The 26,688-nt window shown below is 37.5% G+C and overlaps 1 protein-coding gene across 1 annotated transcript; it reads left to right on the top strand.

The window, feature by feature from the left end:
• The first annotated feature begins 82 nt into the window (after window positions 1–82).
• LOC103053251 (vomeronasal type-2 receptor 26-like) lies at window positions 83–23,032 on the top strand. Its single transcript, XM_088144015.1, has 9 exons — window positions 83–118; window positions 5,070–5,196; window positions 6,281–6,334; window positions 9,383–9,521; window positions 10,555–10,732; window positions 11,698–12,549; window positions 13,468–13,695; window positions 19,241–19,367; window positions 22,131–23,032. The coding sequence occupies exons 1-9, from the start codon at window positions 83–85 to the stop codon at window positions 23,030–23,032; spliced, it is 2,643 nt and encodes an 880-aa protein (XP_088000141.1).
• Window positions 23,033–26,688: the final 3,656 nt, after the last annotated feature.

A 26,688-nucleotide genomic window follows, 5' to 3' on the forward strand; every position in this document is an offset into this window, starting at 1 on the left:
ATTTATCCTTAACTACAAATGTGATATCCAGAACAATGCAATAGTTGTCATTGCAGGACCACAGAGAAAGACATGTCTCAAAATGGCGACTATCCTATACAACTATAAGTTTCCACAGGTGAGATATAAATATGGAACAAAGTAAGAAAAGTTACTTATTAATTTATTCTCGATGGCATTTCATACATTTATTTCAGATGTCATTTCAGAAAGTAGTATGGTAGAAATGAAGTACTGTAATTTCTTTGTTCTTCTTCTGAAGGTTTTTGGAATGTTTTACTAATATAATATATTTATTTTAAGAAGGAATATTCCTCCTACTTCTTTCATCAGGTGTCCAATGCTTGGTTCTTTTCTGCCTTTTTCCCATTCTTCTCCCCCCCCCCCCCACATAAAAAAAAAAACAAATGGTCCTCATGATACTTTTTCTCAGAAGTATCCCAAATGCATGAAATCCTTAAAGCCAGATGATGATCAATTTATGAAATGGATGGAAATACCCATCACTACTGTCTTTTAATGCTCAGCATACAGTACTAAGCTTCCAGATACATAGTGTAAATCTGTTAACGAACAGTTTTTACCAATCCCACCTAAACCAGAAAATTGGGTTATACAGAGACTCCACATATTAAGCCAGAATGCAAATAAGTATGCACATATTGGAATTATTTCTTCGAAGAAATCGTTTTTTCCCTCTAATATTTTCCTCCACTTATTTAGATCACATACGGATCACCTTCCTTGATGAATAATGAAGCAGTTACAGTTTTCTTCAATTGGATGTTCCCAAATGAGATCCATCAATTTAATGGAATACTATACTTACTCTTACATTTTGGATGGACATGGGTAGGGATAGTTTCTGTGAATAAGGACAATAAACAGAGGTTCATTCAAAATAGGCTTTCCATGTTTTCTGAGAGAGAAATCTGCTTTGACTTTATCGAATCTTTCCCCCAAATGATGCATGCTGATGAAGCTGCTAAGATGGTGGAAGAGGAAGATAAATTATATAATGTGATCATGAGGAGTACAGTTAGTGCAGTGATCTTGAATGGTGAAATTTGGACCATAATGACTTTCAGAGTAATGATCTATGTTTTAGATTCTGATGATATTCCAAAGGGGAGAAAAGCCAAAGTTTGGATCATGTCAGCCCAGATGGAATTCACCTCCATTCTTATGCAAAGACAGTTGCCCATTGATTTTCTCCATGGTGCTCTTTCCTTCACAATTCACTCAAAAGAGGTGACAGGATTCCAACAATTTATGCAGAAGAGAAACCCAAACTTTGAAAAAGAAGATGGTTTTATTAGGTATTTCTGGAAAGATGCATTTGAATGTTCATTCTCCAGTGAGATGATGGATGGGAATGCTGAAAGGATCTGCACTGGAGAAGAGAAGCTGGAGACTCTTCCGAATTCTGTCTTTGAGACCACCATGAGTGGACTCAGTTACAGCATCTACAATGCGGTCTATGCTGTGGCACATGCTTTGAGGGCCATGCACTCCTCCAAAATCAAAGGGGGTCGAATAATTCATGAGAGGAGATGGAAGCTGTTGCTTTAATCTCCATGGCAAGTAAGGTTGGCTAATGCAAAATTCAGGAAGGTCATCATGACATGTCCCCTGTAGTAGAGTATAAATCAGGGAGAGAAGACTGCATCCTTAAACAAGCTAAACCATAGTCAACCTTTAAAAAGAGATAATTTTTTTTGCATATAATATGAAATGTAATTTACATATAATTTTGAGTGCTACTTGGAAACAATTGATAATGTCATATAAAATACATACATACATACACATCCATGTTATGCTGCTCCAATGGTGTTACAAATGTTCAGGTCATCCATGTAATACTGGGTAGAAGTTGGACAGAAGTTGAAAAGGAATTACTTTAAAAAGTATGGAAAGTCCAATATATATAAAAGGTGAACATAACAAACTATTGGAATATTTGAGATGGAACTGGTATGTATATTTAGTGCATGATATGATATTTGGCAGTTTTAAATGTAAAATCTTTACAACAACCATGTAACTTAACAGCATTATTTGTTACCATTTGAACTCAAAATATTTTTCCTAAAGTAGCCATTGCTGAGCATATGGATATTTTTCCTAAAAGAGAGTCAAGCCAAATACCAGGATTCTGTCTTTCCTCATCCATAATACAATGTTCTAGCTGCTACTGTATTCCACATCTCAGTAAAAACGTGAACAATTCCTTAAGGCTATTTAATACATGTATCTCCTAATTCTCAACATTAGCTAAGTTGGTAAAAGAGATGACAACAAATCTTGTGAATATTTGAATAGGGTTCATTCAAAAAAGGAACAAATTTGCTTATAAACTGGTAGGAAGGAAATTTATAAAATAGAAAATGGTCAATGGTCAATGTTTCTTAAAGGTTACTTCTAGATGGAAAGGAAGCAACCTTTTCTATGGTGGAGAATTTTATTTGGTCTGTATTTCAGTTTACAATTCCTGGATTGCTCTATTGAGCAGACCAATGTGGTCTGTAGGATTTCTTCTTTTCTGGATTTTGTGATTTTGTGAACTTATTAAATGAAATGCATTGGTTAACAATAGTGTAGAAATTGCATGTGAGAGAGAACTTATTTCCCTTTCAGATTTAAAAGGTGTAGACTGATGCAAAATCTGACGGGTTAATTTTCACTGAGCATAGGCCAAACTGAGAACACATTGAAATTCCTCCATACTCTTCAAGGAATCCTGATAACTTTTCTATTTCTTTCTTTCTCCATTCAGCTCCACCATTTTTTGCAGCAAGTGACCTTCAACAACAGTGCTGCAGAACAGATTTCTTTTGGCCCCAGGGGGGAATTCCTAACTGGTTTTGATATTCTCAATTGGGTCACATTCCCAAACAAGTCCTTTCTAAGAGTCCAAGTGGGAAAGATCGATCCCATGGCTGTCCCAGACAATCTTCTCGCAATTTCTGAGAAGGATATCATTTGGTCCCAAATGTTTAATCAGATGTGTTTCATAGTTTACTTTTTGTGAAATCTTTAAACCTTTGACAGTGTAAATGGGGTTAAAAAGAGTTGGATTAATCTATTAAGCAGCCTCAGACTAATCTTTCTTTTGGGTGAAATATGAACAGAACCTACTGTTTTCTTTAATTCCACTACAAAGCTATGCCAATCTGCAGAATGTGTTTCTAAGTATAATAGTAAAATCATCATCGCCATCTCAACATTTATATATATTAGGAGATTTCTAAATTGAAAACAAACCATACATTGAAACAAAATATATCTATTTGGAGTTTATTTTTTATTTAGCTCCCTGAAATAAAGGAAGAGGCATCAGAAATTACTTAGTTTTAGAATCTCTGTCTCCCTCTCTCACTGGTAACCTAAGTGGAGCAGTTTCTAAAATAAACGCCATTCTTAACATGATGGTATATTATCTATAAAAGCCCTTAAAACAAGGAGGCAGTTTTTTTTTTTTTGAAAAAATAAACATAGATCAATCAATCTGGGAAGGAATATGTCAGGAAAAAAAAAAGTTTTCTGACCTGTTCCCACATTTGTAAGGGAAAACTCTCTAATGCTAATTCATAAATTTATTTCATCTTAATAATTTCACAGAATCATACTCTCCTCCCCCCCTCCCCTGCCACAAGAAGGAACATTTTTAAGTGTGGTCGGAATGTCTAAAATGAATATATTTTGGAAAAAGGTGAGTGTGGTAATAAGCAGTATAATCTGCAAATCATTTGCAACAGAGGAATTTTTTTTTTCTGTTCCAAGTCGATTTTAACAACTGTGTCAAGGAAAATCTTAGGTACCTTGCTCTTAGCAACCAGTTGGACAATAGCTCCCGTTGGAAAATAAGATGAATTCCATCATTTCACAAAACTTCAGATAAAGTATGACACATGAATTTCCTAGTGTCTATGGAAAAATTAACACATGAAATACAATGAATTAAAAGATTTACCAACCCAACAATTATTTATAAGTTGCATCACTTGGTACATTTTATTAGTCAATATATTTCATTAGTAAAGACAAATCCACCCTAAGCATTTTTCTTATTATTTAATCTCCATTTAATCTGTTGCATTCATGTTACTATGTTTGATAACTGCTATGGTATAAAATTTATTTTTAAAAGAAAAACAATTGCCGGATTGGAAAACAGCATTTCAGAGCTCCAAAAGTAATGTATTTCAATGTTTATATGGATGAATGGAACCGAGATTTCACACAAGTTGTTACCTTTAGAGCTGCAGTGATAAGGGATCAGGATAAAATTGTCTGAGACAGATTACTTCTCAAAACACTATGTGGCATGAACCATTTTTGAATGCATGAAAACCAACACAGATGTTAGACTAGATCAAAGAACAGGTCCTCCAGTGTATTTGCCTGCAGGAATCCATTCAGTATAGTTAATCTGATTATTAAGTAAGGCAAAAGCATCTTGAAAAAAAAAGTCAGGTTGCTTTAATGAATAGCAGGGAGGTGCAGCGTTCACACTCACTCATTGCATTTGATACTAAAGAGACCACAGACTGTAGTTTCCGATATTTCCAGATTTAAGTGTAGCATGACCCATATAGGACATATTTACATATGATAAACCTAACCAAGATGACCTCCAAATACTGCACAAAATACTGAGCTTGCCAACCAACATCATCACTGATTCTGGGTGAACTTCATTACATTGAACTAAGTCTAGAAAGAATTCTAGTAAGAATCTCAGAAAATCCAATCGCAACTTTCATTTAAATATATTTCCAACCTATGATACTAGATTAAGTCCACATTTACTCATCCTTACATGGAAACCAAATTAAATATGAATGTGTCCTATTTGTTGATGAAACATCTTCGTATAATATCTGTGAGACAACAACAGTAAAAGGATTCAGTGGTGAATATAAAAAAGAAAGAAATCTGGAAAATGTATTGCTCAGTGGTTTATTTGCATACAAACATTTTATGTACATATAGATAATGAAAAGGACAACCCCCAAAACTCATTTATTCATGTGAAAGAATTCTAAATCTTTTTTTATTAACAGGCGTTACCTCTTTCCATATGTAATGACAAATGTCACTTAGGCTATAACAAGATAAAACTAGAAGGGAAATTATCTTGCTGCTATGACTGTGCGCTGTGTCCAGAAGGGAAGATTGCCAACCAAATGGGTAAGAGAAGGAAGGTATGGATTATTTAATAAATATTACAGTGACTGACAATCTTGAGCTTTACATCATGCTATATAGTTCAGCAATGAAAAAATGATCTAATTGTTCATAGTTTAGTGTTGGAGATAGTAGATGACAAAGCCAATATGTTTATTGTAAACAGTGTTATCTTTCTTAAGGGTCATTAGATTCAGATTGTTCTTTCTTATGTTTTTCTGGGAAAAAAAAAAGAAGAAGGAAGAGACACAGACTAGGCAACAGTCAGATAAGAGGCAGCTGAGCCCTCAGAAAGAATGGGGGCATTGCAACACCTCAGAAGGGATCCTCCTTAGTATCTTAGGCTGTAAAGGTGAGGGAGGAGAGATCTTGTTTCAGACTTGCAAGATTCTGTTAATGTAACTTTACAATAAAGACAGAGCTAGTGCTTCTGGGTGTGCTTCTTGTCTAAACTTGTCTGGATTACCTCGCATGGCTGACCAAAAGAATGTTGGTCTTAATATCTGAAGCTACAATACATATTAATGGTAACAAAATATCAATATCCACATCATGGCAGCACATAATAAATGTGTGTTGTCACAGAAGTTTTCCAGAAGAAAAGGATTTTCTTTTATATATTTCCAAAGGAATCTCCAAAATATGACCATACTTTGTGATTATAATATTCAGCAGTTGTTGTGCACTGGAAGAAATGAAATGCAGAATCAGTTAGCTTATATTTCAAGTAATTCCAGAACTATCAATGAGATTATACTAAGTTATGAATGGATATATAAAAGAAAGCTACCATGGACATTAATAGGACCAAAATGGACATATTCCACATCATAGCTCGAGATTCTTTCTTTCTGTGTGGAAGAAGCAGAAAGTATTTCTAAAAAAATAGTTGAAATGATATGTTAATGACAGGAACATGAATTTGCCATTTTTAAGGGAAAAATATGAAAAGTTAGAATAATTTATATGTCCAAAGTTACAGGTGAAATGAATCCCCGGATTTTAATGCATTAAGATTATGGTTAAGTCTTTATCCTTAAAATGTATAGTGTTTCTATGAACATGTTTTGTTTCATTTTGTTTTTAGATTCAGAAGATTGTTTCCCATGTCCAGAGGACCAATATCCAAGCAAGGATCAGGGTAGTCATCTTCAAAAAAATATAGTTTACTTGTCTTTCCAAGATCCTTTGGGCATTTCCTTGGTAATAATTGCAGTCTCCTTTTCTTTCATCACAACTTTGGTACTGGGGATCTTCATTAAACAGAGAGACACCCCCATAGTCAAAGCCAACAATAGGAATCTCACATATACCCTTCTCATTGCTCTCCTCCTCTCCTTCCTTTGCAGTTTGCTCTTCATTGGGCAACCTGACCAAGGGAAATGTCTCATGCGACAAACTGCTTTTGGCATCATCTTCTCTGTAGCCATTTCATGTGTACTGGGGAAAACGACTATAGTTGTTCTTGCTTTCATGGCCCACAAGCCAGGCTCCAAAATGAGGAAATGGGTGGGGAAAGGGCTGGCCAACTCCATTATTGTTTCTTGCTGCCTTGTTCAGGTCACAATTTGTGTTTTGTGGCTAGCAATTTCTTCACAATTCCTGGACTCTGACATTCATTCAATGGCTGAAGACATTGTCTTGGAATGTAATGAAGGTTCAACCACTATGTTTTATACTGTCCTTGGATTTATGGGGTTCTTGACTACTACTAGTTTCACAGTGGCTTTCCTTGCTAGGAATTTACCTGACAGCTTCAATGAAGCCAAATTTATCACCTTCAGCATGTTGGTCTTTTGCAGTGTTTGGATGTCATTTGTTCCAACTTATCTGAGCACCAAGGGGAAGTACATGGTGGCTGTGGAGATCTTCTCCATTTTGGCTTTTGCAGCAGGATTACTGGGCTGCATCTTTCCCCCAAAACGTTACATCATTATCTTGAGGACTGATTTGGATAAAAAGGAAAAATTAATAAAGAAATTACACTATTTTTTTCTGCACTGATGGAGTTTGTTTTCCTTGCTGATTTAGCACAGTATAGAATTGATTCTATTCCTCTTTAGGATCAGTTAGAGTCCCAGAATAAATATGCAAGATTGATTATGCGCAGAAGGTCCCTGATCCCTTTTCCTCTCCCATTTGTAGACTCAGAGATAAAAGTCTTAACAATTTGATGAGATAAGGAGGAGGAGGAGGAGAAGAAGAAGAGGAGGAGGAGGAGGGCAGGGAGGGGAGGGGAGGGGAGGGGAGGGGAGGGAAGGGAAGGGAAGGGAAGGGAAGGGAAGGGAAGGGAAGGGAAGGGAAGGAGAAAGAGGAGGATTTGGCATGTTCTTTTCAATAGTGAAGTTTAAATGGATAGACCTACAGTGCAGAAAAACCTGTACCTTTATTATACAGTTACCCTGATTTCTGTGCCTTTGAGGACATTGGCTTTGAGAGTGGTGTCTCAAGCTTACCATGGCTGACAAACAAAAACTTCAAAAATAGATGTCTATGGACAAAAGAACTCAAATATATAGGTGTTTTATAAAAAAGCTATGAACCCATTACAAAATAATTCCCACAACTGTTATGTATCAAATCTGAGCCCTTTTTATGCTGAAATGAAAGTTCAAATTATCATGTCTGTTTTTTTCCCACCTAGTGATACAAAGGGCTAGACACCTTTCTCTTTTAAGTGGGATGTTCAGATCTGGAATCAGGCTGTTTACCTCATGAGAACCCGCTGTCCCAAACACAGAGTAAAATATGAACTGCTTAGCTTAAATGTTCCACTCCTGGTGATTTAGGTTAACTGGCTGTTACCCAAGTCATGCAAAGCACTCTTGCAATATGCAGTGGCCCATAGGAGAAAGGTGCCTATAACTGGGAAAATATCTAGGAAAGGAAGCTCATAAGAATGCCCCTTCTCTGCTTATTTGATCAACGAAGCCTAATTATGTCATTTCCCACAGAAATACACACTCAATCGATAACTTAGATATTAGAACCTATAGAACATTCTTCTTTACTTACTCAGGTTATTTATTTGAGCTCTAATTAATATTAGATTAAACATATATGTTTGCACATACAGTATATCTAGAATGTCTAATGCATATACCTAAAAGCTATGCATTTGCCATTAATTCCTTGTGGGTATTACCACATTAGGGACAGATGTCATAGAGAAAATCTACCTACATCATTGTTTGGAGTCAAAAACAGCTTGATGGCATATAATCAATAAATCAATTACTGGTTCTAACTGATTATGTTAAGAGATATTTTTCCAAAAATGGCATCTTCCAGATTTGGGCTTCAATCATGGGCCCAAGTAGGAGAGGAGGAAATACCCCAATGTTATTCTGCATCTATTACTGATTTCACAGAAAAGGGAAACAGGTAGTTGAAGAATTATGAATGCAATAGACATGTTCTCTAAAATGCTAATATTACAACAATAACAACAGCAACAACAATATGCCCCAAATAAACACACTGGTGACAAATATGCACTCCAACCAAAATGCAAACAATAGCTGTACTTTGATTAATTATTTATTTAGAGTAGCTGAAGAGAAAGACACTTCTTAAGAGTGAGATCCAAATTTGATTTAACACAATTTTATTTTGAATTAATTTGTTGTTTAATTCATGATGACTGAAATTTCCATTTGAATTCAGCTGTTTTCTCACTTGGAAAACCAACTACAGATATTGGAGAAGGAAACATTTTACTTTTTGAATTTAGTTCTTTTTTGTTTTTCCCTGCCACTATTATTTGGTCCTTAATTCCAGGCTTCAATTCCCTGTGTATCACTGATTAGGATATGCACCTGAGCATGTATAGATCTGTACAATCATTATCAAGTATCCATCATTATTTTCAATCCCTAAAGAATTAAAGAAAATATTACAAAGTAATGTATTTCAACAGCAACAAAAATATTATATTCTTTTTTCCCAGGGGTACAGCTGGAAGGCAAAGGCCTTTCATTCTGATTTCTAAGACGGTATGCTTCTGACTTAAAAGCAACCTCCTGGAATAATGTATATCAGGTTGTCTGATTTCAAATGCCTAATTCTAATAGACTGAACAGGGGGCTGAGAGATAAATTGGTCTGCAAGATGGTATTATTCTTAGCATCTGTAGCCATGCTGTTCTTTTATGTAGAATGTCATACGCCTCTTGGTAAATGTTCTGTAGGAAACCAGCCTCTTATTAAGCACAAGCAGTATCATTCAGAAGATTTGGTCATTGCTGGCATTTCTTCTCAAATTTACATGATACCTGAAAAAGTAACATTCACAAGAAATCCATCCAATGAACTGGTTGAGAATTCCCTGTATGTAATTATTAGTTTCAAGCAATGCAAATACAGAAATAGTTAAACTCTGTGGCATGATTGAGTTAGGGTGGGGTATGAATGCTAGATTGCCTATGCTGCATTATTATTTCTCTTGTTAACATTACTATTATTACTTCAATGATCATCTGATGTCTCTTACACAAAGTATTTTCCAATGTGTTTTTATTTCGATAGCTTCCAACACCCTCCTCCCTGATCCATTGTTATTAGATAACACTTTAATTTTGATACATTTCTTGTTCATGCGGTTATAACGAGGTGAAGCACAAAAGAAATAAATGTATGCAATGGCATCTTATTGCTTCATAATACTGATCATTTGTAGAAGGTGTGCATGACTGCAGTTAGTCCTGCAGGCAGATACTGCATCAAATGGTTCTCAGAAATTTCCAGTGTCTTAAAGTACAATATAGTGACAACTGAATTTCCTTTTTCAATACCCTGAGAAGCACAACTGTGGGGAAGAAGAACCAGGAAAAGGAAGAGGAGGTGGAAATAGTGAAGTAGAACTTTAGGGTAGGAGGTAAAATTAAATCAGGACCCCTAAATTAAGGAAAACTTCTGTAATTATTGATGATTACTCCATTTTGCAATTCAGCCCTCACCATCACCACTCTTTAGGGCCATCTCCAATGGGTAAAAAAAAGTGGAGTGTTAAACCCCAGTATTCCAGGAAGAGTTTTTTTTTTTTTTCTATTACTATATAACTTTTCTGTCTTTCTTGAGACTAGTTGTCTTAAATATTCAAAGAAATCCTTGCTTGAATGTTAAAGTACCCACCTGTTTCAGTGCTCATGGACTGTATCATCTTATCTCATGTGATACAATTAGAAAACATAAATTAGGATGCAGCCAATTCCAAATCTGGAAACAAATGTTCTAACACTCATTTCAGGTTTTATATGCAAAACTACCAGCACATCTTGGCTTTGGAATTTGCAATCAAAGAAATCAATGAAAATTCCTGGATCCTGCCTAATATCACCCTTGGTATCCATATCTCCAATAGCTATATCCTGGCAAGATGGATCTATTTTGCTTCCATGGAGCTTCTCTCTACAAAGGGAAGGTTCATCCCGAACTACAAGTGTGATCTGAAGGACTATGTAATATCTGTGATTGCAGGACATAATGCTTACATTGGTCAGTTCATGTCAAATATTCTGAGCATTTACAAGATCCCACAGGTAAGACATTTTCTTAAAAGATTAGTACACTACAGAAAATCTGTTGTTTGGACATAGAAAATGGTAAATAAAAAAATAAAGAAATAGACAACAATGTAAGATGCCTTGAGCAATTACATGATCCCACACCTAAGATAGGAGTCAAATCCAACAATCCATTCACACATTTAGGTGATCATTGTGGTTTGTGCATATTGATAAATGAAACAGAAATAAGGACTATCCAATAAACTTGCTCACTCTAAATATAGTTAAATGTAGATCTAGCCCAAATACAATGTATGGATGTTCCTTTCTTAATATGAATACATACGGATATTAAATGGAGCATATCAGTATGTTTTCTCATTCTATTTAAAGTTAATTTCAGGAAGGACTAGATTTATTTATTCACCAAAATATCAGGCAGGTTCCAATTTTTAATTGTCAGAACAGTTTTATCCCCTAGTTTATATATTCAGTTAATATAATGAAGTAAAATGTGAGAGTATTATTCACCTATTGGATAACAACAGAAGAATTGTAATCAAAATATATGAACACTTTTTAAAATTAAAAATACTTATGGTCACTTGCTTGATTTAGTTTGATTTATATTCCAAAGTTTTATCTAGATGATGAATATTGTTTTTGTCGGAAACCTTCAAAACAAAGGATAACCAACATTGTTAATGCTAAAAAGATGCTTATTCCTAATTCCATGGAAAATTATTTCATTGAACCATATGTTTAAATACAGCATAATCCAGTAGTTCATATGGATCTTTGCAGTTCATGTATTTCTGAAGCTTTAGAAAAGCACCATGTTAAAAAAAAAAAAAAAGTTTCTATAGAAATGTTATTGGAATATGCAATTAGAAATCAACTCTCCTCTTGTTTGGAAAATATTAATATTTGTATCAGTACACAGCCTTAAAAATGTTTTGATTTGGAAATATATGCTCCAATTTCTTCATTTGTCTTAGCTCATATATGGTTCAGCTGCAGATATGAATGGCAACATACAAGCTGCTTTCTTCCATCAGTTATTTCCAAATGAAGATCTTCAGATTATGGGGATCATCCAATTGTTGCTTCACTTCCAGTGGAAATGGATTGGGCTCATTGTCCAAAACCCTGAAAGAGGAAAGAGTTTTATTCAGAATAGGCTTGATATGTTTTCTAAGAAAGGGATCTGTTTTGACTTCATGGAAGAAATGCCAAAGGAATCCATTGCCAATGACATTGACGTTCAAATTAATGGCTATTTAACGATGTACGAGGATATTATGAGAAGTACTGCTAATGTTGTGATCATATATTGTGAAAATGAGGACATGCCCTTTTTTAGAATGTTGCCATATATTTCAGAATATATGCCAATGAAGAGAAAAGATAAAGTTTGGATAATGCCAGCAAAGATGGAATTCACATCATTCCCCTTTCAAAGAAATATGGGTCTGGACTTCATCCATGGTACACTATCTTTGGCAGTTTCCTCAAAGGAGATATTAGGGTTTAAAATTTTTATTCAGATGAGAAAGCCTACTTCTGAAGAAGACAGTTTGACAAGACTATTTTGGGAACGTGCATTCGACTGTTCTTTTCCAAATGCTATGTTAGATGAGGACAGTGGCAATGAATGCACTGGTGAGGAGGCAATGGAGACCCTTCCTGAATCTGTGTTTGAAACTAGCATAACTGGGCAAAGTTATAGTGTCTACAATGCCGTCTATGCAGTGGCCCATGCTCTGCAAGCCATGCTTTCATCCAAATCCAAACACAGAAAAAGAAGAAATGCTTGGGAACTCAGACCTCTAAATCAACAGTCATGGCAGGTAAAAATGGAATGAATGTAAATATCCCTTCATCCAAAAGCCAGTCATATAAGTGTTCAGCTGGTGTTTTGGGATGTATAGCAAATAAGATCAAGGTGATATGTCAGTCCTTCAAAGAGGGGTGGATTTTGCCTTAATAGTTCAGGGTCATATACTATACCTAAACATGGTGTGCAACAATGATGAGAAGGAGGCAATATCAAATGTTAATTCAAGAGGAAAATGACTTTTAGGAGGAAGACAAGGCTGATGGTAGGGGTCAGTGAGGAGGAGAGTATGAGATGGGAAATAAAAAAGAAAGAGGATGGCATTGAGCAGTGATCAACAGGCAGACCACACAAGGATGAAGAGTGTTGTTTTTTTGTTCCTGATAGGCAAGTCACACATGACATTTGTAGTACACCACAGTTCCAGAGCACTAGAAAGTAACCAGGATTTCATGAAGGGTTAGGTTAACCCTGTGTCTTCAGCTGACATAGATGAAATTATTGCTTCCTGCATGCATGGCAATGCTAAAGGAATTCTAAAAATAATGTAGAAGAGGGCAGAGATGCCTTGACAAAGGATGCAAAAGTCATCAGAAGGACTGTTAAGAGAAAGTAAATCACAACTTTCTCCTGGGAAACGAGGGTGTGTGAGAAAGAGACTCCAGTTATGACCTGTGGTTAAAACAGTAAATAAAGTGAAGTGAAATTGAAAGCGACTCCAAATAATCCTGCCTTAGAGGGAAACTGTAGCAGGCTTTCAAGTTTATGTTATAGCCTAGAACAGTAAAAGTCGACTCTTTGCACTTTGTTTGCTGACTGGTCTGCCTCAAAAGGCTAACGCATAGCTTATGAAAGATCCTTTATTCACACCTAATACATAATACTCATTATTTCCAATCTTTCAATATTCTTTTCAATAATTTCCATTTAGTTTCATTGGTATCTGAGAACTGTTTCATTTAACAACAGTGCTGGAGAAATGGTTTCCTTTGATGAAAGAGGAGAACTAGCAACTGGATTTGACATTATCAACTGGGTCACGTTCCCCAACCAATCGTTTCATCGAATCAAAGTTGGAAACATAGCTCCAATGGGTCCCCCAGATAAAATTCTTACTATTTCTGCAGAGGAAATAATCTGGCCCACCATGTTTAACCAGGTACTTTTCGTGCCTATATCAAACCATGGGGAATCATTTCTTTTCTTTCTTTTATTTGTACTTACTAGTTCAATGTTAAGACAGTTTCTTCAGGAGTTACAGGTACAAATTGACTCTTTTCTCAAAGTAACTCATAAGCATGATCACCATAATGTTAAAAACAACATAAGAAACCTGACCTCACCTACATTTCTTAGGGTGAATAAGACAATTTTCATTCCATGGCAACAGAATGCAGCCTTCTTCCTCCTCCTCCTCCTCCTCCTGATTTTGCTGAACTTTAAAAAAGAAAGTTTAAAAACATTTTCAAGAAATGTTAAAAAATAACATTTCTTTTAAAAGCATTACTTATTAATATGTGATATTGTATTAACATGTCTAGGCATTTTAATACTATATAAAAAACTGTATATATGAAATTACCTAACCTCTACTGGGTGATAGCTTCTACAAAGGGCAGGATCCTTATCAGCCTTTAAAATTGCAGCCATGCATAATATTAATGTGGCAGGGCTTTATTTTCAAGAAATGCCTGAAATATCTCCAAAGGTTTCTGACCTGAGGAGTTTTCAATCTTCATCATATTAATATTATAGATTTTTCTGAATGTTGGGGTTGCTAAATACCTTGACTGCACATCCACAATTTCTTGAGGATGTATTACCTTTTAAAAAGCATCTATCTCCTCACTAAACATATCAGTTTGTGTAGAATATACTTAGAAACATATCAGTTTGCGTAGAATTCAAACTTTGAAAATTAATTGATAGATGATAGATATTCCATTTCTTGATCATAAAATTTATTTATGGCAGTATCTATGGATAAATCAAACAACTGTAGGTAGAACAAACAATTCTTTATCCCTTGTTTTCTTGCCAAAAGGAAAACCTTGTGAAAATCTGCACTTCTGTACCACTCCAGAAGGTAGATCTAATTCTGTACCACTCCAGAAGCTAGATCTGAAACAAAAAAGAAGCTAAGCTTGGAACAAATGAGAAAGTATATGAAACAGAGCTGTGAAGAAATTCAATAACAATAGGATCTGGAGATTGAGGACAGGATTCTACTGGCACACAAAAAGTGGCCTCAGCAGAGTCTTCACAGTTTATCAGAAACAAGCCCCATAAACATGTTGTTATATCTTCTGTTAGTCTCTTAATGAATAGAAGCAGATGACTGGTTTTGGAATTGTCCAGTCCTTGGATACAATCTAAGGCTTCTTGGTAGGCCACTAATTTGCTATGTGTTGATATGTCTTAAAAAATTAATTTCTCATTTGTTTCAAGCTTAGCTTCTTTTTTGTTTAACTTCTCAATCTGACAGTGTGTGCGTGTGCAGAATATTTTGAGAGGGGACCATTTATTAATGGTAACATGACTAGAATCTCAAAACTGCTGACATGCAAAACAATGCATGCATAATCCATGATTTATTTGCAGAGGAGAAAGAAATAAACAGGGACTAAGCACATCTTCACCTTACCATATGTCTGTCCGAAAAAACAGCCTTTAAGCTTGGGTGTTCTTTAACTGGCAACTTTGTCAATATTTACCAAAAAAAAAAAAAAAAGTAATATTCCAAGCAATATCAAGCAATGTTCATCATTTCAACAGAATGCTACTTCTGGGCAGGTGATGTTATCTTCTTAAATCAACTGCATGGATAAAAGACTGTCACAATGTTTTTTATTCTACCATTATTACAGCCTTTGGGCCAGAAAGCACAAGAATAAAATAGACCTGTAATTATTAATACAACTTTAAAAAATGCAATAAAATTATATAAATTACATTATTATAGTAACTATAGTACAAATAGCAGTGATGATCACCAAAAATTTGTGCTAAATGTCAACTGTAGGTAGGACAGATAAAACAAATGATAGTACCAAATTGGGCAACCTGGAAAGACAGGTCAGGGTCCTGGTCAGATAGAAGCAGTGACAGATAGGTATTGTGCTCTCTACCAAGATAATTCTTTAAAATGGAATAAATATATATCTTCCTTGATTCTCTATAGAAGGAGCAACAAAGGAGCATCTGGCTTAGGGATTCCATAGAGCTGTCTCCATATTGTCCGATGAGAGAAATGTATGCTCCAAGATAAGGGTGCCTGGAACTGAACCCCAAGCTATTTATAAGTACATACCTGCTCTACTGGTCCCATTAATTTGCCATATATATAACCTACTGTTGTGTTGTGCAAACACTAGCACTTTGGGGGGGGGGGTTGTTAATAATTTACTACAAGTTGTTCTTTTAGGCAAAAGGAAGCCAATGCCCTTCTCATTCCCACCTGGGAGACAGACAAAATTAGTACATTGTCTGCATATAGCAAGGCTGAAACTGCATGACCTGCTAACATTGGAGTGTGATGATTAGAAGATGAGAGAGACTGAATTGTTGAAATGATGTACAAATTAAAAAGTAAGGGGGCTAGAATACTCCCTTGCCTTACCCCTCTTCTGGTGGAAACAGCTCCAGAAAGGTGACCCCAAGGGGAACATCTGACTCCCAGTGAGGTGTTAGAATAAAGAATCTGGATGAGAAGGAGCAATCTTTTATCCATTGAAGATTCCTGAAGTTTTTGCCATAGCCTCTCCCTTGGAATCAGATCAAAAGCTGATTTGGAATCCACAAAGGCTGTAAAAAGGGTGCCTTTGGGTATTTTTCAGCTAAATGGTGCAAGACCAGACAGTGGTCTAAGGTTGAATGGTCCCCTCTAAAGCCTTCCAGTTCCCCAACAAGACTATTTTCACTTTGGACCCAATCCAACAGCCTTAAATAAAGATACTTTGCAAATAGTTTGCATACAATATAGTTATTGTATTAACCAAGCTAATTGGTCTATAGCTGGCAGGGTTAAGTCTACTTCCTGTATTTATATAGAGAATTATAGCCTCATTCCAGTCAAATGGAAAACGTGCTGTACCATTAATATAAGTAAAAAAAGCAGCCAGCACTGGGGCCCACCAATCTTTATTTTCTTTTAGCAACTCTGGAGGGATGAAATCACCTCCAGGAGCTTTCCCAGATTTCAACTGTACAATGAGATCCTTAGCCTTGGCTCTAGACACAGGAGGCCATTTGGGAGAAGTCACCATTGGGTGAGGAACCACCAGTGGATTATTTAATAGTTCTGGATTAAAAATGTTCTGAAAGTAACTCTCCCAAATATCTGCAGCATTTTGACAGATGGGACCTAAGCGACTACCCACAGGAGATTCCTTAACTAGGTGCCAGAACCAAGCAGGTTCTTCACCTTGCTTGAATTGCTGCTGCAATTAATCTCCCCCAGTCCTCTCTCAGCACTTGTTCTTTCTTAGATTTTATGCTTTATAAAACTTCTTATGCACTCCGAGAGATTGAAAGGAACCTGATGAGTTGTCAGATCAAAAAGTATAGACTGCACTAAGAAGCCTTTTTGCTTTATACAATCTGTGTCAAACCAAAGTTTGGATCTCACATGAGTGGGGCTAGAACTAATTGATGAAACGCTAGATACTGGGGCCCAGAGAGTGTGGATAATAGACTGGTAATGTGATAATATCTGTTCAGAGGAGTCTGCTAAACAAATATGGGAGCAGAGTTGAAAGAAGGGTTCTGAATTTAACAGAGTGAATGTGATTTTTGCCCCTCTAGAAGACCATTTATCCCAAATGAGTCTTTTTGTTGTGGCCCTGGGGGGACAGTGAGCTACAGCTAGGAACTTAATAGTTACTTTAGGATTCTGATGGAAGATCTGGGAGATTCCCTGCATAGAAATAGGTTATTAGATGGGCATAAGTACATGGAACCATAAAATAATTGACCCTCTTGCTCCTTTGGAGCCCCAGAAGGTTAGTTCCCCATTTAAGTCTCCTCTAGCAGAGCCATTTAGTATGACCAAGTCCAGGCTGTCTATAAATTGGGCCAGTCGGAAGCCGATCATATTACAGTGTTCACCTTTAGATTGTCGAGCCTGTCAAGGGCAGACTACATCATCTGAGGGCAGAGACCAATTAAAATGAGCTTGTAAAAAAGCATCTGACTCTCCAATATGAGCACTGAAATCACCAGCAACAATTATTAATGCATCTGGGTACTGGCAAAGCAAACTAGAGATATAGTTGCCAAGAAGATCCCAAATATTATTGTCATTATATCTGTGTAATGGGGGAAAATATATATTGATGAATGACATATTCTGTGGCTTGAGATGAAACAAAAGGGCTAGGGCCATTCTGGCACATGGCTCCAACACAGTCAAAGAAATGTGAATTGCTGTAGTGACCATTATGCTCAAACCTCCTGAGGGTCTTCCATTTTTAACACTGGGTAGTGCCTTGAGTATGCACAAAGTGTATCCAGAAAGAGATATATCATCCATGGCCCATGTTTCCTGGAGCAACAAAATATCAAAGGAGCTAATATACTCCAGAAAAGAGGCATTTGTCTATGTTCCTAGAAAGAATGGAGATTGAGCTATTATTATAAAAGGGTCAGTTGTTGTCCAATACCTCCATTGATGATCTGGTTAGGCCCATGTGGTCTTCGATTACAGCAGATAGGGGTGTTTCAAGATTGCTTTGCAGGAACAGAAACCTGGGAGAAACATTTGCTCACAGGTGGAACTGGCTCAGCTGGTGCAGAGTTTGATGCAATTTGAGATTGGGGAGTAGCCTTCAGTTGGGATATGGAGTGTGTTTCTATAAGAATATCAAAATTAGAAGAATGGGCACAGTGTGAGAAGGCTCAACAAGATTTCTGGCTGAGCTTGGCTTGCTAGGACCTGAGAGGCTGTCTTCAGCATCATTGCAAAGGACTGAGAACTCAGTCCTCTGATCATCTGGAAAAGCCTGGTGTATTCCAGCCAACTCCTCCTCACCCATAGAAAACAGATGATGCAAAGTTTTAGGTGACACAAGTTCAATAAATGGCTCAGCAGTACCAATAATAGCTAACAGATTTTTCTTAAATCTGGACCTTGGGCAAGGCTCCAAAGGCATTGATAAGTGCAACTTCATCCAGATCAGACTTGGCCTCATTCTGCATATCCACCTTACTCCCAAGGCCTTGCTTAGCCAAGGACAAACAGGGAGAGGAGGTACTCTTGGTAACAACAGGCTTCTTATCTGAAAGACTGTGTAAATCAACAGTAGCAGAGCTGAAAAAAGGGGTTGCCCCTCCATTGCGAAACACTCTGATTGGAACAATCTGAAAGGTAGCAAGAAAAAAAATTCATTTGAAGTAACATATGAGGTATCATAGATTGCTTAAAAGTCAGTAAGATTTGTTTGCTGCCACCAAGCTTGAGAGCCACTCAACGATGCACAAATGCATTTGCCGATGGTGGCAGCGAAGAAGCTGTCCCAGAGAGGTTACAGTTGCTCTTTTGGAGACCCATCGACTGGAATTAGGGCTATTCAAAGATATGTGGAGAACTACCTGGTTTAATTGCATGGAGCAAGTAAGCTTTGATGAGTTTGATGAGATTACTGAATAACGATTATTTTTGAATGTTAAAGAATAATTTCAGCTTTCAATTTTTAAATTTTCAACAGACATGTCCCCTTTCTGTTTGCAACAACAATTGCTCTCCAGGTTATAGCAAGATAAAAGTAGAAGGGAAGCCATTCTGCTGCTATGATTGCCTTCGTTGTCCTAAAGGAAAGATTGCAAACCAAACAGGTAACATACAGTACTGTGCAAAAGTGTTAGGCAGGTGTGCAAAAAATGCTGTAAAGTAAGAATGCTTTCAACAATATATATTGTAATTGTTTATGTTTATCAATTTACAAAATGCAAGGTGAGCAAACAGAAGAAAAATCTAAATCAAATCAATATTTGGTGTGACCACCCTTTGGCTTTAAACCAGCATCAGTTCTTACACTTGCACAAAGCCAGGGATCTTGTAACATTAGAGTCAGGTGTATGATTAACCAGTTATACCAAGCAGGTGCTAATGATCATCAATTTCATATGTAGGTTGAAAAAAATCATTAACTGAAACAGAAACAGCTGTGTAGGAGGCTTAAAACTGGGTGAGGAACAGCCAGACTCTGCTACTAAGGTGAGGTTGTGGAAGACAGTTTCATGTCACAGATCATACACCATAGCAAGACTGAGCACAGCAATAAGACACAAGGTAGAGCTTTGGCCCAAGGGAGGATCTGTGAAGCTGGTGGGCAGTTGATTGTTTGTGAAGAATAGGATCTACTAGCTCAATAGTACAGAACCACAAAGATTTTGAATGAAAAAGCACCATTCAGTAGAAATGTCAACATACAAAATAGCTTAGAAAATATTCCCTACTTACAAGAATTTCTAGTACGAGAAGATGAAGTTAGATCAGCACTCTGGTTATTACCAAGTCAGAAGGTTATGGGAACTGACGGAATACCCACTGAAATATGGCAAGCAACAGAAGAAGAATCAGTCAGGTTTCTAACGAAGTTATGCCAGCAAATCTGGAGAATGACACAGTGGCCAATAGATTGGAAGAGGTCAGTCTACATTCCAATACCCCCAAAAAAGAAGAATTAACAGAGAGTACAACTATTGTATAATATCCTTAATTTCACACACTAGCAAAATAATGGTTTGGATCATCCAATGCAGATTAGAACCCTATATGGAAAAAGAGATGCCAGATGTTCAAGGCCAAGGAGCATGAGACATTATTGCAGATGCACACTGGATAATTGAGAAAGCCAAAGAGTACCAAAAAGAAGTCATTATATGCTTTGTTGATTATAGAAAGGCCTTGTTATGTCAAGATGTGGAAAGTGCTCAGAAAAATGGGAATCCCAGATCATCTCATTGTCCTCATGAGAAACGTATATACAGGTCAGGAAGCCACAGTATGAACATGGTGAAAAAGATTGGCTTCAGGTTGGCAAAGGAGTGAGAAAGGCTGTATACTCTCCCCTCATTTATTCAACCTATATGCAGAATATATATTAAAGGAAGCTGGGTTGGAAGAAGATGAGAATGGTTTTAAAATTGGAAGTAGAAACATCAATAGTCTACACTATGTTGATGACACTACCCTGATAGCTAAAAATGCAAAGGATCTGAAAACTCTAGTAATACAAGTTAAGGAGCACAGTGAAAAAATGGGATTAAAATTAAACATAAAGAAGACCAAGCTAATGACAACAGGTACAACAACAAGCCTTAGAATTGGCAGTGAAGATATTGAAGTGGTGGATAGCTTCTGTATTTAGGATCAACCATCAACAGTAAAGGAAGAAGCACTTAAGAAATACACCACAGTCTAATATTTGGTACAGTAGCCATGAAGGTCTTGGAAAAGATATTCAAATGCTGTGATGTGTCTACACCTAGAAAGATCAGAATCATGCAAGCCATGGTATTCCCTGTGACGCTCTATGGAAGCAAAAGTTGGACTTTGAAGAAGCAGGATAAGAAGAGTATTGACGTTTTTGAACATTGGTGTTGAAGAAGACTCCTGAGAATACCATGGACAGCCAAGAATATGTTTGCTATTTTTGAGGGAGTAGATAGAGAAAATTTCATCTGCTATATTCACTATTTTCTTATTCTGAATTTGTGAACAATGAGGAGTGGAGTTCTCTCTCTCCCTCTCTTCCTTTTCACATCTGTATCACCATCATCCCCATCCACCAAATTATTTCTTTCATGGTACAGAATAGAGGAGGAATCTCTTGGTGTTTTTCTGCCATGTCTATGCTGCTGCTGTTATGTATATAAAAGGATTAAGGCTAGAATAACCAAAGGCCATTCTCTTTGGGACCTGTCCATTGTATTTACCCAAAACTGTTTTAGATGATTGGGGTGTTTAATTCTATCTATCTATCCATCTATCCGTCTATCTGTCTACCTTTGTACATCTATGCACTGTACATAAATGAAAATCCATTTGAATTACCATTTGAATTACTCTATGTTTTTCATAGCATAACTTCATTTGGAATAAATAAAACATTCCTTAACTCACAATTCATCTAACTCAGGGTTTCTTAAACATATTCCTCTCCAAATCCCTTCTCACTTTTAAAAATTATGGAGGAACCCAAAAGAGCTTTTATTCTTATGGGTTATATTTATTAATATTTACAGTATCAAATCTTAAAATTGATGAATTTATAGAATGCTTCTTTATTGAATCATGTAAGAATAACTAAAAAAGAATAACTATTAATTACATAAGGTATTAGCCTAAATAAAATATTTTTCAAGAAAAAAACTTATGTATTTTTAATAAATTTAAAAAAACTAATGAGAAGAGTGACATTGTTTTAAATTTTTAATTTTTTGAAAATATCCTTAATATGTGGCCAATAATTTTGAATTCATGTACCTTGAGAGGGTCTTGGGGGAAACCCAGGCTTCCTTGGACCACACTTTAAGAAACACCGATCTAACTCATACAATTTTAAAGACAGACAACAGTGTTTTATTTTTCAGATGCAGATGACTGTCTTTACTGTGCAGAAGATCAATACCCAAACAAAGCTCAAAATGTTTGCATTTTGAAGGGTGCAAATTTCTTGTCCTATGAAGAACCATTAGGAATTGCCTTGGCCACTCTAAGTCTCTTCTTTTCTTTCATCACAGCTTTGGTGCTGGGGATCTTTATTAAACAGCGGGACACTCCCATAGTCAAAGCCAACAACAGGAACCTCACCTACTTTCTTCTCATTGCTCTCCTGCTCTCTTTCCTTTGCAGCTTACTCTTCATTGGTCAACCTAACCAGGTGAAATGTCTCTTGCAACAAACTGCTTTTGGTATCATCTTCTCTGTAGCCCTTTCTTGCATATTGGGGAAAACAACCATTGTGGTTCTTGCTTTCATGGCCACCAAGCCAGGCTCCCAAATGAGGAAATGGGTGGGGAAAAGGCTGGCCAACACTATTGTCCTATCTTGCTCCCTGGTGCAAGTCATAATTTGTGCTGTGTGGTTGGCAATTTCTCCCCCATTTCCAGATTCAGATATTTACTCCATGGCTGAAGAAATTTTCCTGCAATGTAATGAAGGTTCAACCACTATGTTTTATACTGTCCTTGGCTTTATGGGGTTCTTGACTGCGGTCAGCTTCACCGTGGCCTTCCTTGCTAGGAATTTACCTGACAGCTTCAACGAAGCTAAATTTATCACTTTCAGCATGTTGGTCTTTTGCAGTGTCTGGATATCCTTTGTTCCCGCCTATCTAAGCACCAAGGGCAAATACATGGTGGCTGTGGAGATCTTCTCTATTTTGGCTTCTGCAGCTGGATTACTGGGCTGCATCTTTTCCCCTAAATGCTATGTTATTGTGCTGAGGCCAGACTTGAACAAAAAGGAACAACTAATAAAGAGAGAAAAATGAATTATGGCTCTGTAAATTGTAAACTCTTGTAGTGCTAGCTTTAGTCTCCTGCAGAAAAAGCTGCTCTCAGGTTTTCCTGAAGAAGTGAATGAGAAACACAGTGTAAGGAATGTGTCTAAATAATAATGATATTTTACAGGTAAGGGGTATTTGTATATTTTAATTTTTAATAATATTTTAATTTTTAATAATGATTGTTCATATGTTTATAATTATTGTTTTTATAATGACTGTTTCTATATGATTGGTTTATTTGATTGTTGTATGCTATCACGAGTTTCAGAAAGAAAGAAAGAAAGAAAGAAAGAAAGAAAGAAAGAAAGAAAGAAAGAAAGAAAGAAAGAAAGAAAGAAAGAAAGAAAGCAAGCAAGCAAGCAAGCAAGCAAGCAAGCAGCTGGGGCAACTTATTTCATAGAAAAACAAATTCCTCCTTAAAGGATAGAAGGAAAAGATGATTTCAATATGAGGAGATATCCCAGAGATATGAGGCTTTGTGGAAAAATTAGAATCTTCAAGGCTGTGAATGAAAGCATCATCATCATTTTGCTCTCATAAATAAAGACAATACAATAGGAAAAATAATACACAACTTGTTATAAAAAAAGAAAATGAAAGAAAGCTATATAAAACAATTCAAGGCACATATTCGTAGATGTGTTAGTATTTCTGCATAAATATTGCAATCAGTGGTAACCATGTTTCATTATAATCATTATAATCCTTCCAATGTTGAAGACAAAGTCTCCTTTCCAGAAGTCTAGTTCAGTGCAATGGAGATATCATTCAAAAACAATATGAAAATCTGAGTATACTAAATCTTGTCTCACAGCTGAGTTAATACACGTAAGGAACCATTATAGGACACTGTACAACACATGTTCAAATGAAGCATTAATCACATTTTTTATCTTGAAAGGCATGCCTTTGAAAGAATTTGGAGTTTCTTTGCATTATTATCTTCTCAGGAAGTATGCATTTCCATTTTATGAAATTTGGGACCCTTGCTGCATTGGGTGAGTTAGAGAAGGTAGAATCAGATTTGGCCAAAATTAAACCGTTTGACATCCACACGACCTATTTTAGTAGTGGACTAAAAAAGAAGGAAAAGGAGTTGTTGTTGTAGCAGGAGGAGGAGGGGCAGCAGTTTTTACATGAAGTGGATGTTTAAATGAAATGCAGTATTCCAAAGTGCAATCTAGAACTAGAAAGTTGGGGGGAAAATCCCAGGAGCAATGTCAGAGCACTTCTACAACATTGCAAGAATTTCCCATCTAAGAGGAAGAGAAGGAGGAGAAAGTGAGAAAGAAGAATACCATCCCAGACTCAAGAAGACCCGGAAGAACAACTTAATGTGCAGCCAACATCTGAAGGTGGAACACACTGCCACCCCCTCCACTGCAGAGCACAGCAGTTGATATGAGGCATAAGATCATGGATAAACCAGCTACAGTCAACCCTCAAGACCAATTAGCAAGGCTCAGTGGAGAAGTACCATCAGATAGTATGCTAGAAGATGCCAATGAGACCTCACGACAATCTCTACTGCCACCATATTTCAAACCACTGAACTGGTATACACTACAGCTACTGTACTCCTGGAGATGCTTGGTTACATGATCAAGAAGAACAGCAGTGCATACCCCCCCCCCCCCAGAAAATGAGGTTGGATGCTAAGATCAAGGGAACTCAGAGAGAAGTTCAACTGGTGGAACTACAGAAGGGTGTGGAGAGAAGAGATAGGACTCAGCTATGGAACAAAAAATACAAGGCCCTGACTTTATCTGAAGCCCTAGAGTCTGCTAGACAAAGGCTCATAGCACTGGCTGCCAGGCTAAGGAGATAAACTAGAGAAGCAGAGGCCAAGAAGATGAATGCCCTTTTCTCCAAAGAACCAAGGGGTACTCCCAACTGCAGTGCAACAACATAGTAACAGCAGAGCCACCAACAGCAGAAACAGAACAGTACTGGAACAACATAGGGGAGAAAGAGAAGACACATAACACCAGTGCAAAGTGGCTGAGAGCAGACCATAGCAATCTCCAAGAACAGGAACCTGTCACCATCACAGTAGCAGACTTCCAACAACGGCTCAAGAACATGAAGAGCTGGGCAGCACTGGCCCAGACATGATCCACATCTACTGGCTAAAGAAACTAACAGCTGTAATAGGTGGTATGAGTGGGGAAGATTCTGGAATGGAAGTTCAAGGTTGTCAGGAAGGGGGAGAGACATGGCGAGATTGATGTCAGGGTTCAGCCCAAGAACAACAACAAGGCCATCCAATACAGTTCAGTTCCTTTATTAGCTTGCACCTAATGGACAGAATCTCGCCAGACTAAACCTATGCTAAAGCAACTAGTGGATATACCCCGTGAGACTCTAGGGAGGGGCCAGCCTCATCCTCTTCATCTTCCCACATTCTTGTTGCGGGCTGCAGAGGTGCTTGCCCTCGAATGTCTCTCCCCCCTTCTGACAACCTTGAACTTCCATTCCAGAATCTTCCCCGCTCATGCCATCCATTACACAGCAGTGCATGTACACCTAGCAGTGCAGATAAACCAGCTGCTAGCAGCAGGCTCCCACCAGACTGCCTAACACTCACTTTCAATGGGACTGTGGAAGGGAAAAGTGGAACTCAACTCAAGACAGCTCATACACGTGGCCATCAAATGCAGCATATACCAAGGTGATGCATTGCCCTTGCTGCTGTTCTGCATAGGCTTGAGCCCCCTCAGCCAGATGGACAAGTTCAAGAGTGGAACTACCAGCAGCCACCTCCTCTACATGGATGACATCAAGCTGTATGCTAAGAGTGAACGAAACATCGACTCGCTGATCCACCTGACATGGATCTACAGTGAGGATATTGGGATGTCATTCAGACTGGAGAAGTGTGGCAGATGGTAGTAAAGAGAGGGAAGGTAGTTAAGAATGATTGGGCTGAACTACCAGTGGGCCACATAGCAGACATACAGTAGAGACCAGCTACAAGTACCTTGGTATCCCACAGTCACATGGGAACCACGATGAAGAGGAAAGGAAGACAGCAACATCCAAGTACCATTGAGGTATAAGACAGGTCCTGAAGAGCCAGCTCAATGGGAAGAACAAGATCCATGCCATCAACATGTACCAACAAACTGGTAACCAATGCAGCTTGCAAAGTAGAAGTGTAAGATGTGTTGTTCTAGAAACCCACATAACTGCCCGTGCTACTTCATTTTGCACCAGCTGAAGTTTCTGGATAGTCTTCCGTGGCAGCCCCACATAGAATACATTACAGTCAGGAGGTAGTCGGGAGGTGACATGTCATTCTTTGGCCAGCTCACTATACCGGTAGGATATCTGATGACTAGCAGGTTATACATGTGACATCCAATGCCGTGGACATCTGATCCTGGTGCCTGGGTCTAGATGGGGAGCAACAGGATTCAGCTGAACCATGGCAAGACCGAGTGGCTTTGGGATGTCATCTTTGGGGCTGGAGTGGGTGCAGTGAACCCAAATAGACCTGGTGTGCAACCTGGGGATCCTCCTGCACCCAGGACTCCTGCTCAAAAAGCAGGTGGCATTTCTAGCTAGGAGGGCTGTTGCACAACTTTATATTGTGCACCAGTTGTACCTCTTCCTAGGGGCCAGCCCACAATCATACACAC

The sequence above is a fragment of the Python bivittatus genome, unplaced genomic scaffold (assembly GCF_059951505.1).
Source record: "Python bivittatus isolate LINGU-HERP-01145 unplaced genomic scaffold, Pbiv_v1 ctg000430_np1212, whole genome shotgun sequence".
Classification (NCBI taxonomy): Eukaryota; Metazoa; Chordata; class Lepidosauria; order Squamata; family Pythonidae; genus Python; species Python bivittatus.